This window comes from Rosa chinensis, chromosome 4 (genome assembly GCF_002994745.2).
Source record: "Rosa chinensis cultivar Old Blush chromosome 4, RchiOBHm-V2, whole genome shotgun sequence".
NCBI classification, from domain to species: Eukaryota; Viridiplantae; Streptophyta; class Magnoliopsida; order Rosales; family Rosaceae; genus Rosa; species Rosa chinensis.
Genome location: NC_037091.1, coordinates 65,248,029 through 65,264,066, shown reverse-complemented (window position 1 = coordinate 65,264,066; position 16,038 = coordinate 65,248,029). Strand labels below are relative to the sequence as shown.

Sequence of the window (16,038 nt, the reverse complement as noted above, 5' to 3'; positions counted from 1 at the left end):
TAAGAATTGCTAGAGTAATCTAGAATATAATCTAGAATGATCATGGTAGTGTAAAGTCTCTAGAATTATCAAGTAATTGTGGTAAGGCTCTAGATTAATCATGGAAGTGTAATTAAGGTCTAGAATATCTAACAAGTCTAGCATGCATGGTATAGAATGATTCATTAAGGTCTATAAATATGTAATGTAATCAAGATCAACAAATGTAAGAACAAAAAGCAAGTTAAGCAATACAATTGAAAAATTCAAAGTATTGCTATCATTCCCTCCTCTGTGTCAATTGCTTCTTATCCAAATCGTATCCTCCTAACGTAGTTGTCCTAACAACATCTCACCAAATTCTATCTCCTAAATACTTTGTCCTAGACAAATTGTCCTAGCTCACTACTTCCAAAGCTTCTGCACCGAATTATAAAAGTGGTATCAAAGCCACAAATTCTAACGAGTATTTACCAGTTGGAACTTGTTTCTTCCATAGCTATCAATTGATCTTGATTTTCCGTTCAAATCACAGATTGGTTCTTCATTTTTCTGTTTTCTGCATTGATCTTTCCTACTTGCTTAAGACTGAAGTTGAGAAAAAGGATTTTTAGGATCCACATTAAGGTTAGGACTTAGGACTATATTCGATGCACGTGTGCATGCCCTTGTGAACAATAGAATCAAACTAGGTAAAAAGGCTCGCGTGATGCTACGGGTCTGGTGGATTGTTGCAAAAAAAAAGAAAACAAAGAAGAACAGCCAAAAAGCTTTTATGTACATTGATTAGTTGATGTACAGAAGATCTGCTGTCTTGGTTGATTGTTTTTCAGGGACCATTAGCATTACAAAAAACATAGAGAATGGTCCTGACAACCGGTGCTTATATGTCACAGCATGACATTGTTTTTCAAGGACCATTAGCACTACAAAAAACTATAGATATTGGTGCTCATCACAAAAAGGCAGAAAGCATTGGATTGCAAAGCAGAAGTGGCTAGGTCAAGTCTTCTTTGTCAGATTGAGCCGATGTATTTTTGCTGCTCTGATCTGATGGTTCAAAGTTGTCACTGAAATATACAAAGCACATGAAGGTTTTGTATAAAAGATTGTGTCATTAATTCAGGGATGCCTAAACTGAATGGACAGAGTAGATAAAATGCAGAAAATAAGTGGAAAGAAAATCTGTCGCGATGATTTTAAGACTTGCCTTTTTGGGTTCTTGCTTGGTTTTGCTTTGAATAATTCCTTCCCCTCTTCTTCCCAAATCTAAGAGGATTTGGCATGGAAGTTGTTGGTTCGATATCTTGAGTTGGTGTGAACTTGTGAACATCTTTGTATACCCACCCCCTTTATAAGGAAATCTCTTTTTGTTCCAGTCTTCAATTTCAGCAGTTTGATCTCTCCTTCTAATTGAAGAATTTCTTGTGGTATGATTCTTTGGTTTTTTGCAGTTTTTCTTGATAATCAAGTTCTCGCATGAGATTCCACAGATTTCTTCTGCTTCTTTACCCGTTAAGACTGCATGTGCTTGATCAGTCTCATCTTCAATGAGAAGAGTGACTCTGAAGCTGCATTAAGACATGGATCAAATTTAGGGATGTGGGGAAGTAATTGCAGAAACCAAGTAGATATGATACTGACATGAAGCAAAACTAAAGGGTAGGAATATTTGAAAGGTAAGAAAATCTGAATCTCAGGACGATTGTTGAAGTGATATAACTACATTATAGTCAATGGTTAGCAGTGTAGAAAACAGAAGGGAATCGTGGATTACGCATCAACTATATTGCAGGTTACAAATAGAACCAATATATCACCAATGTTTTGCATCAATTATTGGAAGATAGTTTCCCAAAAAAAAAAAAACTGAACATAATGCTAAAGGTTTAAAAAAACATGAAAATACCTCTTCCTTCTTGCCTTTGTCTCCGGTGAAAAACTTGTATCCACTAAAGATAAGCACATCCCATCCAATCAAAGAGACAATTACAAACTGAATGACTTTCACCTGATGCATTAACAATCAAATACCAGATTCATGCTCTTCCCATCCCCTTGTCCCTCCTCTCGTCTCCTCTTTTGCTGTGTATCGGCGGAACCCACAAATTGTCTCCTCTCCTTTCCTCAAGAGTAAGCCTCACCTGCAAAATCAACATGCAACCACAAATAGGCATGAATCCAGAGAATCAAGCAATACCCAGAAAAGAAAAGGCACAGAGCAACAGTTTTCTGCATCAAATCCAAAGCATCACCAATAGTCGTACTTTCATGATGCAACAAATCTCCACATTTCCCTGGCTTTGCTTTGCATAACAGAAGTCTGTCACAAAAGACAGATTTCCTTCAACTTGTTTGCTCTATGCATTTAGTAAGAAGCAAACCTCATTCGCATGCAGATCCACCAATGTAATTTTTAGTTCTGCTTGTCTAAGAAGCACACAATGCCCTTTTCCAAGGAGACAACCCAATAGCAGATTGATCCATCAATTTTTTGCTGTTGTTTTTAGCATTCTGCATCCATGTATTTGGCTTCAAGATCTCATTCTTTATAATCTAAATACTAATGAGTTGATCTTTTGAGCTTCAGAGCTGCATACTCGAAAACAAAAACATGAAAAGAATAACAAAAGTGGCTAACAGCAAGAATAGTCAGACCAAGTACAATATGAAAGCAATCTTGTACACAAAAGAAAAAGAGATCAACTTTGCCATGAAAGCTAAAGAATTGCTGGTACCTAAATAAAACATTACATACAAGTAAACACAATTAAACAAACAGAAAGCATAGATGGACTTATTTTGTTGGTCTTTACCATCTTATTAGTTGATACAGAAGAAAGTTATTATCAAAACTCCAAAAGCAAGAGGCTGATAATATTATGGGCTCAAGCAGAGTTTATATCAGTTTATCCCATTGCTCAGTTTATTCCATACTATTACATACTGAATCCCTAAACTATAACATCCCCAACATAATAAACAAACTAATACCCAAGCTAAACCTCATAAAGCATCAGTTTAGATTTTGAATACCAAAATGCAGGTCCTATCACTCTAAATCTATAATACATCTGATTTGAACATGGAAACAAAGAACACAAATTCATTGCAATCCCAATTGAATTGTGCATTCAGATCAATGAAATTCAAAAGGACATTACCTCAGACAACTAAACCATTAAATTGGATGGTCCTTGAAGATCTAAACATAATCCCATACGTTTCTCCATAGGTCCATTGATGATTTGTTTTCAAAATTTTTGTGTAGTGATCAGTAATTATAAATAACAAAAGGCATAGCATATACTTGTAACAATAATAAGGCTTTATTGCTGGAGATATCTTTGGTAGCTCCTAGTGCTAGCCTTTTTCACAGTTGATGACTTAAATGATAAGTAAACATTCCAGAAACTTGAGATAGGTTAACACTGTAATTTAGGGATGCATGCACATTGAGAAGTCCTGTAGGTAGAAAATTAAAAAAAATCTTACCAAGATCTACTTGATGCTGGGATCGGGTCAGGTGGACCTGCATTATATTTCAACAAAAGTTATCAGCAATATCACTTTCATTTCAACAAAGAATCATGCAATAATAAACATCAACTAAAAAAAAGTTCCTGAAAAAAAAAAAAACAGAAATAAAAAATTTGCAAAACCAAGACTTTGATCAAGTAGAGAATGGACTGACTGATCACTAAAATCACTTTAATTTAATTGTTTAAGCTTTGACCTTAAATTCCAGCCAGCATTGGACCTGTTTTTCCAGAAGGAGAGGTTCCCGAATATTGATCCTACTTCCTTTCTTTGTTTGTTTCCAACCAAATACTCCTGAGAAGATTGAACCTCGAACAATCCTACTTTTTAACATCAGAGGGAATTACTTCAGACTGCAATCAAACCAACAAATCAACACAAACATTATTGACAAAGAAAACAATTACCAGCTAAAGAATTCTTGCGCTCCAACCAAATAGTAAACAAGTGCAAGACAACCATAATAAATAGAAATCAGATAAATTGAAACTATTCTGAGTCAATGAAGACAAAAGAAAATCTGAATTCACCCCCAAAACTAATTATCTTTGATGCCTGATGAAAACCCAACCTCGTCAGCAAACGACAACCAAAATCTCTGCGCCAAAACAGCTGAAACCGCCGGTCATGCAAATTCCTGGCCCTCTCTCTTTTTATGTCTCTTGGATCAAATCGATACTGTACCTCTCTTTTTATGCAAACTACTGATCGAACCCTCTCTCTTCGTGGCAACAGAACAACACGGCAGATGGCCAGAAAGAGACAGCACAACACTCCGGGGCAATCGAGATTTACTTGAGACAGGCAGGATTCTCTCTATCTTGAACTTTCTTTGCAGCACTGTCTGATCTCCTGTCTCTCCCCCAAGCGGTCGTTCGGTGGAGAGAAGAGCAGAAGACACGCGGAAGACGAAAACACAGCGGCACATAAATCGTACAGCTGGGCTGTGCAATTCCTTAATACACAGAAGGGCAAAACCGTCAGCACACTATTCATAAGGGGTGTTACTGTTCATAAGGGCGTTACTGTTCATAAGGGGGTTGCATCTTTAGAAGAGAGAACTACCTCTTCGTAATTACAAAGAAATAGTTCTCGGCCAAATAGAACTCTTTAATTAGGACCCTGTCTCCCTCCGCCCGCTGTAAAAAGAAGAATAAAGCTCGCTAGTTAGCTAGCAGTTTGACTGCTCTCCAATCAAAATCATGAAGATCTTCAGGAAGGCAACTTCACTCTTTCCTTCATTTCTCTCCGCGTCAACACGACAACACTTATATTAGAATTCCATATAAAAAATAAAAATAAACACTTATATTAGAATCTGTGAGAATATATGGCCATGAGATTCAAACCAAAGGTTGTATTTGAATTTGCATCTACCAGACTACCACGTAAAATATGTTCACAAAATAAGGTTCTGGTTTTGATGTACAAAAATATAGGAAGGTTGATTTACTTAATTTTAGAAAACTTTATGATATTTAAAAATATAACATATGAATATCGAAATAACGAATTTAGAAATATCTCACAACGACAATGAAAAACTCAGATAAGGGTGAGCATTTAGAAAAATTAGAAGGGTTCCAAACCCTTTACATCAAAAAAAAAAAAAAAAAAAAATTAGAAAAAGGTCATTATAATGTAATCCATAATATAGGAAATATATGAGGGTAATAATGTAATCCATAATAAATTAGAATTTCATTTAATTTTTTCTTTCTTATATCGGCTTTCTTTTATTGCTTTTTTCCTTTTTGTCTTTTTTTTGGCTTTTTATGTAAAGTTGTAAAGGCTTACGTCAATCTGTACTACGTCATCCTGTAAAGTTGTAAAGGCTTACGTCAATCCTTTTTATGCGATATCAATTTGGTTTGCGATATTTTCTTTTGGTCCGAGGTTTGTGATCACAAGTTTCATCTTATATTGTGTCATCTGGTACGTAAAAGCTTACGTCAACCTGTACTACGTCATGCTTACGTCAATCTGTGCTACGTCATACAGATTAGCGATCTTTCTAAAACTCTCTTCCTCTCTGCGTAAATCGACCGAGGTCGGCCTCTCACATGCACAGTTCAACTGTCTCACGCAGTTGTACATTTCCCAGCCTATAAAAAGGTACGTGGCCAAGTTAGAAGCTTAAACCAAACACAAATTGATCAACCAAAACGAAAATGGAGAATCCCAAACAGTACAGAGGTCATGTTGTGGTGCTTCCTTATCCCAGCCAAGGCCACATCAACCCTCTCCTCCAGTTCGCAAAGCGCCTGGCCTCTAAAGGCGTGAAGGCCACTCTAGCCACCACCAGCTACACTGTCAGCTCCATTTGTGTCCCTAACGTTGGGGTTGAACCCATCTCCGATGGGTTCGACGAGTCTGGGTTTGCTCAAGCCGCGGATGAGGAGACATTTCTTCAGTCGTTCAAGGCCAACGGCTCGAGAACCCTATCTCAAGTCCTGAAGAAGTTCGAAGACTCTGAGTTCCCGGTGAATTGTGTTGTGTATGATTCATTTCTGCCTTGGGCGCTTGATGTGGCCAAGGAACATGGCATATTTGGAGCGTCTTTTTTCACCAATTCGGCTAGTGTGTGTAGCATTCTTCTTCACATTCACCATGGTCTAATTTCTCTGCCGTTTAAGCTCGAAGACATGCCCTTGGTGATTCCTGGCTTGCCTCCACTCGACATTGCTGATCTGCCTGGCATGCTTAAGAAGCCGGATAGTAACCCAGCTTACTTGAGGATGCAACTGAATCAGTATTCAAACTTGGACAAGGCTGATTGGATCTTTGGAAATACTTTCCAAGCACTAGAAAGCGAGGTATGAATATTTTTATTTTAATACTTATATGTCCATTAAATGCCTGATATTTCTCACAAGAACATTACTCTTCTCATCTATACTATTAAGTATTAACATTGCATATGATAATTGTTGCTAGTACTAATTCTGGTTTCGATTTGTTCAATTTTGAAGGCTGCCAAAGGAGTAGCAAAGCTATGGCCAGCGAAGTTGATAGGCCCTATGATCCCTTCAGCTTATTTGGATGGTCAGATTAAAGGAGATAGAGGATATGGAGCAAGCCTATGGAAGCCTCTTGGTGAAGAGTGCATCAATTGGCTAGAAGCAAAGGCACCTAAATCAGTGGTGTATGTCTCCTTTGGAAGCATGGTGTCCCTGACAGCAGAACAGATGGAAGAGTTTGCGTTGGGCTTGAAAGAAAGTGGGGTGCACTTTCTGTGGGTGGTAAGAGCATCTGAACTGAGTAAATTGCCGAATGAAATCATTGATTCAGTAAAGGAAAAGGGTCTACTAGTGACTTGGTGTAACCAGCTGGAAGCTTTGGCACATGATGCAATTGGGTACTTTGTGACTCATTGTGGTTGGAATTCGATTCTTGAAGGGCTCAGCCTTGGGGTTCCAATGGTTGCAGTGCCAAAGTGGGCTGATCAGATGACCAATGCAAAGTTTGTGGAGGAGATTTGGGAGATTGGAGTCAGAGCCAAGGAAGATGAGGGGGGAATTGTGAGGAAAGAAGAGTTTGTTGGGTGTTTGAAGGAAGTTATTGAGGGAGAGAGAAGCAAAGAGATCAAGAAGAATTCGAGTAAATGGAGGGAATTGGCCAAGAAGGAAATTAGTGAAAGGGGAAGCTCTGACAAGGGTATTAATGAATTTGTAGAGCTTCTGGTGCCTGCTAATGCCAAGGCTTTCCTGAACGGCAAGGAATAGTCAGAACATGTTATTGCTTGATATGCCTAGCAATTATCTCACTCACAAATGCTAGCCATTAAAGCATAGGTCGTTTTACCATTTGTTTGCTGCCTTGTGTGTTTTTTTTATAAATCAAATAATTTCATTCACACGAAAGTGTTACTAGTGATATGAACAATTGTTTTTTTAGGCTGCCTTGTGTGTTTAGTTGGTGCCTATCTCTTTATTGTCATTCGTCTTCAGTTGATTGTATTCTTACCTTGCTTCTTTCTCTCTTTCTTTTGGTCCGGAATCTTACCTTGCTTCTTCAGACCCTCGGTTCCAATTGCTATGACCTTATTTAACTCACCAATGGCTTTAAGGATGTTAATTTCTTTAATGGAAAGAACTGATAATAATAGGGTTATTATGTGCTGAGGGTTCTTCTTAAAAAATGAACATGTTCTATTGATTTGAGTCAAAATGATACATCAAGTTATAAACTCTAAATCGATGTAAAACAGTTGATTCGCTTTATAATCAGTGCATGCCTCTTTATACATAAATTTTCTCACACAAGCTTTTTATGCTAGAACATCCTCTTCCACATCTAAATTATGCCTGTTCTTTTCTTCAGATCTGTAAACATATATAATTGTATCAGTCACTATGTCACATGTTATAACTTCATAACCAATCTGCAGTTAAACAAAATTAAACAGGATGCAACCTTTAGTCTACTAACCAAGCCAGTCTACGCTAGAGCCCTCTTTTCAGCAGCTGATGAGTCCGTGATTCTTTGCAAAGCCGCTACAAGTATAAAAATAAAACAATCAGGCCCCAATGTTAGCAGCATCTATCGTTAACCATAATATAATCACTGAAAATGACAGTCAACGAAAACTTAAATGCAAGTTTTATTTAACACCAGATCTTGACATGTGAGTTAAATTACCCATGTAAATTTCAGAGCGTTTGATTTTCATCTTGAGTTTCTATTTTTGAGTTTTAGACAAGATTTTAACTTTACCTCTTTTCTTAATCTTATTTCGAAAGCTTCTTTTCCTGCTAAATGCCGTCTCCTGCAGTAACAAGAAAGCAAACTAGTCATTATCAAGCTGCAACTAAAATTCCATTGTCAACCAGAACACTATAAACACGAACATAAACATATGCTATCCATTAACTTAATTTAAAAACTAGAAGGCAGCAAAACTGTTGAATCACAACCAACACATCTTCATCCAAATAGTAAGTTTTCTAACTTACCACAGGCATATCAAGTTCCCCTGATCGACGAACCGCAGCAACCAGATCCCGGTTGGATTCATTATACATACTAGTTACAAGTCCATACTGACCAGCTCTAGCTGTGCGACCAACCCTGTGTATAAAATCTACAGCAGAAGTAGCAAAGTCTGCCTGTAAAGTAAGCAACGCCAAGAGTTAGTTCCTATAGACTCTATAAATCCCACTGAAAAATGTGCTGAATAATTAGATCAAGGCTTCAAAAAGATTGTCAGAAAGTATGCGGGAGAAAAGAATGTCAGAGACCACATAATGAAAGAAGAAGAAAAAATAAAAGATCAATCATCGGGAGCTTTATCTATAGTCGCAAAATGAAGCCTTTGATCATCTGTGGTCTTCATTTCTAAACACATGAAAATAGAAAGCAATTATTCAACAAAATAAGGCCCACCTGAATAACATGTGATACATTTGGAATGTCAATACCACGTGCAGCAGCATCAGTGCAAACAAGAATTCCACCTTTCTCTTGGAAATCAACCAATGTCTTTGCACGGTCTTCCAAAGAGCAGTCTTTATGGTAAAGGTAGCATTCAATCCCAGCACTCATCAATATTTTTGCCACTGATTCCACAGCATCAACAGTATTTGCAAATACCATTGTGCGGCATTGACCAGAATCAAATTCCACTGATCTGGATTTAAATCCATGATTCACAGCCTTTATAAGTTCATCCACCTGAGTATCGAATGTCGTTTCAATCCACCTTTGCTTCAATCTGAAATAGAACAGAAGAGACAAATTATCAACTCTCACAAACACATAACCAAACAGATCAAAGTTAAAACATCTAATACCACAAAACTGACTCAAAGCAAAACCGAAGCAATGATATAAACTATCCTAACATATCAGTTGATGAGGAAGGAGGGCAAGGAAAAGTATTAAACAATAACTGGCAGCTGAAAAATGGTGCAGCACCTGGGATTGTGACAATGGAGGTAGTTTCCATTAACCCAAATTGCATCTGGAAACATCTTTTTCAACACTGCCCCGGCAGTTCTTTTCCCATTTGCTGGAAGAGTGGCTGCAACAAAAATGTACTGTTTACTGCGTGTATAAGTTTTTCTCACTCTTCTCCAGTCTCTATATTTGACCTTCCCAGTCCCAGCCTCGTTAGGTAAATCATCAACATCATCTTCAAAGTTTTCCTCATCTTCTGAGACAGCTTCAGTCTCTATATTTTCTTCATCTTCCGAACTAAAATGCAATGAAGTTTCAGATTCCAAGTCCATTGGCAACTCAGATGCAGATCCATTTGAGCGGGACAACAGCTTTTCGTCAAACCGGAAAAAGTTTATGAGACGAATAACCTTATTTTGGTAACCACCATTGAGAAGCATATCTGCTTCATCAAACACCTGTAAATGCCGAATTAGACATTATATCATGTGATTTTTCTTTTTTATGCATGTAACTTTAGATATGTGATTCCGAAGCAGAAAATATACTGATACACAATGAATGGAACAGAAAGTTACCACATATTTTACACTCCGTGTAAATTCCATGCGACGGGATTTGTATTTGTTTGGATCGATATTATTCAGCAGAGCCGCAGGTGTTGAAACAACAATATCAGGATCATTAACTGGCCATCCCTGCAATCAAAGTTAGAAAGATAAGAACACATCCCTATAACAATACAGAGACACACAACTCTATATACATAACATAATAATTAAGAGCATCAATACCTGTCGCCCACAAAGTGATGTAGCTCTGAGAAGCGGTTCACCATTTTCGCCACAAAGACCATTGGCCATTCGAACCACTTGATCACAAAGTGTTACATTTGGACAAAGCACCAGAGAAATCTTACGGACCGGGGACACTCCTTGATCAGAATCAGCAGCATTCCCATACTCTTCTTGCTCATTGCATAGCTTATTGATTAGAGGAACAAGAAAACTGTGCGTTTTACCACTACCAGTTTCAGCTGCAACAATCACATCCTTCCCTGAAAGTATAGATGGTATGCAAGCCGCCTATAAAACAAAACTCACTGCCTCAATTCATAGTTCGAAAGTGATTTCACATATTTACTTTTGCTTAAATTATAGTATATATATAAAGTCCAAAACTTCGAGGCATATATCACATATCCACAATTGTTTACATCATTGTGTAAATGTAAAGTTCAAAACTTTGAGTTATAGTTCACATGTTTGCTATTGTTAACATTATTGTTTGAATGTAAAGTTCAAAACTTTGAGTCATTTCACATATATGCTTTAGTTTCCATGAAGACCCAATTGAACCAACATATCAGAAACCTCAAATGTTCATTTCTATATTGTAAAGATTGAAAACTGAGAACAAAAGAGTAGGTGGGTACCTGAACAAGAGAGGGTTGGCCGAGGCCTGCATTGAAGAGAGCTTGAGAAACCTTATCGGATAAACCAAGTGAAGTCCACGAAACATTTTCTTCAGCGAAAAACGTATCTCCTCCTTTGGCGGCAGCGGCGGCGGTTGCGAAACGGCGGGGCTGGTTGAGCCAAATCAAGCTGATGCGAACTGGGGATGAGGGGTTGGAAAGAACAGAGTATGAGTGTCTGAGTTGGGATAGGAGTTTAGGTGGGGAAGATGATAGGAACATAGTTGTGGCAGAGCGATGAAGCATCTTTTGGCCTTTTGGGAGTTGTTGAGGGTTTATGGCTAAAACCCTGATGTTGGGGGATTGGGTTTTGGGGAGGGAGGGAGTGAGTTTATGATAGGGTTACAGGCACTGTGGCTGGTACTTTTGACTGACGCATGCATATCCGTTGGATTCAGAGGATGAAAGATTGTAAGTTTTTGGACTGTGACCAGGAAATGATGGTAAGTTAAGGTCTTTAGGACATTTTTGGGTCGTTGGTTTGGCGAATGGTAAACGTGCTCGTTTATTCCATTTTTTATTTTCTTTGAATATAAGCTGATATTATCATATCATTAGATCAACAGTTAAAAGGTCAAATTCTACAAACACTTAAATAAAAATTCCAGCAAGAAAATTCGGTAAAACATATCTAAGTAATTTGCAAATCTTTGAAGGTCTAAGGGACAGGGACGCTCGCATTAAGCAACTTATACAAGAAAAAAAAACCTCGCATTCGAAAATCATTCAACTAGCCCTCACATGCAAGGAGCGCAATTGCAGTGCAAACAAGAAAATGAAAACGTCTTTGAAGACTCGTAGAAGTTCTTCAACCTCACATAGGCTTAATACCTAAAAAACATTTTTTAAAAAAAACTTGAAGGCCCAAGAAATAGGCCGAACTGCTCCCAACCTGAGCCCAAGCCTGAGCCAAATCTTGACAAACATGAATGCCATCCTGCATCTCCGACCAACGAGTCACCGCCTCCTCCGACGGTTGACCGTTCCAACCTATCATCTCTACGTGTTCTGTTGCAACCCAATACCAATCAGTAGTGCAACCTCCACCAGCACCAGATCAAGACTTCATCTTACGAATCGGCGACATTACTCGCCGTCGACAAAACCACCCAGATCTTCTCAAAAAATCAACAAAGAAGTCTCTCCTCATACCTAATCCATCGCAGTCGTACGACGTCGACAAGTCAAACTTACCCAGACAACGCAGGTCTACCAAAGCAAACTCAAAACTTCTACCAGCAACGATGCAGGGCAACGTATCTAAGCCAGAGGACTATCGAAACCGGCAAGAATTGACGGAACTCTACTATGCTTTACGAAACCCTATCATAGATCCCCGCTTTCTGCCTTAGTAACACTCTCGTTCATACCTCTTGTGACCAATTGATATTTCAAACTGATTTATTTTTTAATAAAACACTTTAATCATTGAATATTGTTTAAATACTTAACTATAACACTTCACAAACTCTAAATGCACGTATGAATTTTTGATGAGAGAGAGATATTTCATTAGATCATAAAGCCAAAACGGCACATACAATACATTTCTATGTACTTGTACCCTAAATTAGTGGCCAAGTAAGTAAGGGAAGATGTGTATCATCTACAAATACAATGAACTTAATGAAGCACATGACTATGTAAATGCATGTATGAATTGTTATGAGAATGTTCATATTTATGGTGCGAAAGATTTGTAAATTAGAACCAAACTATTATCCATTTAACACAATTATTAGTTTTATTTTTTTTTGGGACCATATTTTCGCTTGTATAAGGAGTTTTTTTTTTAACTTCATTACCAATTTTTCTTGCACATGCTTATTGATTTTCTTGCACATGCTTATTGATTGCATACATGGAAATGCGGCTATTTCATGGCCGTTGAGGACCTTGGTTCAAGACATTAATGAGTTGACTACTAAGTTTTAAGATATTATTTTCAGACATATTTATAGAGAAGCGAAGTTTATAGTTGATCATTTAGCTTCTTTAGCCTATAATTTTCAAAATCCTAAAATTTAATTCTACAGCCTACCCCTATCTGTGTGGCTAGCATTTCATTTTAATTAGCTGAGAGGGGATGTTTCTCGTGGTTTTGCTTTTGCCTTGTAGCGTTTATTTTATCATCAACATATTTTTCTTTCTTGCACATGCTAGAAAAGCTGCTCCAGTAGGCAACAATCAATCGTTTTAGTTCTTCTGCTCGAAACAAAAGAAATAGTTTTTTTTTTATTAAATTCAGTTTACTCCCCTGAACTTTAGGCCTAAAATCAGATTGGTCCCTCTTTCTGAAAATCGATTACGATAGTCTCTATACACTCAAATGACATCACCCGAGTCCAAAATTTGAATTTGGCTTGAAACATGACGTCAGCTGCTGAGTTGGAGCCGACATGGGGGCCCACAATGAGAGCCAAATAGACATTTCAAGTTTTTCTAATTTTTTTCTCTCTCTTTTAAATTTTTTTTTTTCTCTCTCTCCCCGATTTGCTCTCTCACTCTCTATCTCTCTGTATCTCCCTCCCTCCCTCCCTCCAATGTCGAGTTCCACCCACTCCTCCCTCCACCTATGTTTGAACCCTCTGACTCCTTATCAGTCAAAATCAGAATCTCCACCCGGCGAACCGGGCCAGGGATCCTCTCATTGAGATCGATGCCGAGTCCGAACCGCATCCTCTGCTCAGTTCCGGAGTCCCGGAGTTCGTCGATACTTGAATCGGTGAGTTCCATTACCTGCGTTGGGGTTCAGAGATCGAGGTCATCGTCGTCAGCGCTGGTACCATTGTTCACGGTTCAGATTTTTCAATCTCTGCTCTCTCGAATCGGACGGCTCAAATTCTCCGGCGAGGTTCTGGTTTTCTGAGACACATAAACCCAGTCAAAAGCATGTTGGTTATGGGCTTCGAATCACTAGTTCATCATCAACCCAGTCTCGACAAGGAATTCTAGGAAACTGAGTTGGTTGCAGTCGGTTCTCGAAGGTATATTCCCAACCTTTGAATCAAAGTTTTACTCTTATGGTGATAATTGGAAGCAAAGCAACTGAGTTTGGATCGATTTGGTTGAAATTGAATTCTCCCTGGTTATTGATTTCATCAGATTGTCGTAGCCTTGATGGTTAATTGAAGATGGGAGAAAATTTGGATGAGATGATGAATCTGTTATTGGTAATAGGACTGGAATTAGTTGCGCCATGTTTTGGAAGCTTGGCTCGATTGTCTTATAAACAACTGATTGAAATCGCTCATGGGTTTGAGAATTCTAAGCTGGCTTTTGTCTAGATTATTGGGAAAGTGTTTGCATCTAAGAATGAGGATCTTGAAGATGAGAAAAATTGGCTTGTGGGTTTTGAGAAGAGAATGAGGGAGAGTCAGAGGGGTTGTGATAAGGGGATGGGCTCCTCAGATTTTGATGCTGGAGCATAAGTCTGTAGGTGGGTTTGTGAGGCTTTGTGGGTGGAACTCGACATTGGAGGGAGGGAGGGACAGAGATACAGAGAGATAGAGAGTGAGAGTATAGATCGGGGAGAGAGAGAAAAAAAAAATTAGAAAAACTTGAAATGTCCATTTTGCCCTCATTGTAGGCTCCCATGTCGGCTCCAACTCAGCAGCTGACGTCATGTTTCGAGCCAAATTCAAATTTTGGACTCGGGTGATGTTATTTGAGAGTATAGGGACAATCGTAATCGATTTTCAGAAAAAGGGACCAATCTGATTTTAGGCCTAAAGTTCAGGAGAGTAAACTGAATTTAATCATTTTTTTTTTTTGTTAAAAACTGAATTTTATATTAGAGAAAAATTCAGCTACCGTCCCCAAACTATGCTGCCAAGGCCAATTTGATACCCAAACTTTCAAAAGTATCAATGTGATACCCAAAGACCTAAATTGGCATCAATGTGATACTTCCGTCCAAAATTTCTGACGATAGCGTTTGTTTGTTGACGTGGCAAGCACGTGGGTCCCAAAAAAGTGAAATGACCAATTTACCCTTTTTTTTAATTCTTTTTTTTTCTTTTCTTTTCATTTCTTTTTCTTCCTTCTTCTTCGTTTTCATTTCTTTTTCTCCCTTCTTCTTCTTCTGGGATTTTCTTCTTCTTCTTCTTCTTCTTAGGGTTTCGTGGCGCCAAGCAGCTTGGGGCTGAAGCTCCCAATCGAACCCGATACCGGTCGAAGAACTTGCTGGTGCCCAGATGATCAACAACCTGTCGGCGTAAATTGGGGCCGCTGAGTTGTTGAGAGAGACGAGGCGGTCAGCCGGAAGGTACCGTGAGAGAGAAGCCGTCGAGCCAAGTAGCGATCTTGGCGCCGAACGGGAGGGACTTGAGTGATCAAACAGGGAAAGCGATGGGAGAAGGCGGTTGGTGGAGCTGGGTTCGCCTGAATTTGGTGTGCAGCGAACCGGTGCCTTCTCTTGAATCTGTTTCTTTTCTTCGGCTGTTCGATTTTTCCTCAAATTGCAGGCGTAGCCTACTAATTTGGGTCTTGGTACAATGTCTCTCTCTCTCTCTCTCTGCAATTTTGGGCATGTTAATTTGTGATTTGTTTAGTTAGTTTCTCTATTTAAAATCAGATGGTTGAAGATGTTAGAGTTGACAACATGGTTGAAGATGGTGGAGTAAAGATGGTTGAATTTGATCATAGGAATGAAGACAAAGCTTCGGGATTGAGTAGGGGTCCGGTGAAGATGATGAACTGGAGAAGGGTGAAGATGATCAAGATTATGATTTTTAAACTCTTGATTTGGACTCAACCCTTTTCATTTCTTTTGGTTGTTGTTCCTATCATGTAACATCGTGGTTAATCCACAGGAGTGCGAGGGAGATGGATTTGTAGCAAGAATTGGAGAGGATCTCGGTAGCGTTAGTGATGGTTTGGGCGGAGGAGAAGGAGAGGAGAGAGAAGAAGAAGAAGAGTGAGGTTGAAGAAGAAGCCTTTTTTAAAAAAATTTCTTGGGAGAAAGTCACCATCGTCGTCGGACTGGTCTTGGGTTAGAAGAAAATCTCAGACGAAGAAGAAGAAGAAATGAAAAGAAAAAAAAAAATTATCAAAAAAGGGTAAAAAGTCAATTTTATCCTTTTTTTTTTGCCACGTGCTTGCCACGTCAATAAACAGACGGCGCCGTCAGAAATTTTAGACGAAAG

General features: G+C 38.6%; 2 protein-coding genes and 1 long non-coding RNA gene across 12 annotated transcripts; 1 reads left to right on the top strand and 2 right to left on the bottom strand.

The window, feature by feature from the left end:
• Positions 1 to 730: 730 nt before the first annotated feature.
• LOC112198061 lies at positions 731 to 4,599 on the bottom strand. Of its 9 annotated transcripts, XR_002935842.2 has the most exons (7): positions 4,585 to 4,599; positions 4,091 to 4,474; positions 3,716 to 3,872; positions 3,475 to 3,511; positions 2,247 to 2,571; positions 1,889 to 2,123; positions 731 to 1,550 (listed from the first exon to the last, which is right to left on the bottom strand). It is a non-coding gene; the product is annotated as an uncharacterized LOC112198061 (long non-coding RNA). The 9 variants fall into 9 exon arrangements; XR_005809878.1 differs by lacking the exon at positions 4,585 to 4,599 and having other exon boundaries at positions 3,716 to 3,839; positions 3,927 to 4,465; XR_005809876.1 differs by lacking the exon at positions 4,585 to 4,599 and having other exon boundaries at positions 4,050 to 4,465.
• A 999-nt stretch (positions 4,600 to 5,598) lies between these two features.
• LOC112197423 (UDP-glycosyltransferase 74B1) lies at positions 5,599 to 7,497 on the top strand. The gene is made up of 2 exons (XM_024338079.2): positions 5,599 to 6,335; positions 6,492 to 7,497. Exons 1-2 carry the CDS (start codon positions 5,691 to 5,693, stop codon positions 7,242 to 7,244), a joined length of 1,398 nt encoding a protein of 465 aa, XP_024193847.1. The 5' UTR covers positions 5,599 to 5,690; the 3' UTR covers positions 7,245 to 7,497.
• A 155-nt stretch (positions 7,498 to 7,652) lies between these two features.
• On the bottom strand, positions 7,653 to 11,204 carry LOC112197421 (DEAD-box ATP-dependent RNA helicase 22). Of its 2 annotated transcripts, none has more exons than XM_024338078.2 (9): positions 10,853 to 11,204; positions 10,212 to 10,502; positions 9,996 to 10,115; positions 9,436 to 9,875; positions 8,905 to 9,232; positions 8,475 to 8,627; positions 8,236 to 8,287; positions 7,936 to 8,015; positions 7,653 to 7,844 (listed from the first exon to the last, which is right to left on the bottom strand). In XM_024338078.2, the coding sequence occupies exons 1-8, from the start codon at positions 11,135 to 11,137 to the stop codon at positions 7,960 to 7,962; spliced, it is 1,725 nt and encodes a 574-aa protein (XP_024193846.1). In that variant the 5' UTR covers positions 11,138 to 11,204; the 3' UTR covers positions 7,653 to 7,844; positions 7,936 to 7,959. The 2 variants fall into 2 exon arrangements, with proteins under 2 accessions (XP_024193846.1, XP_024193845.1); XM_024338077.2 differs by having other exon boundaries at positions 7,951 to 8,015.
• Positions 11,205 to 16,038: the final 4,834 nt, after the last annotated feature.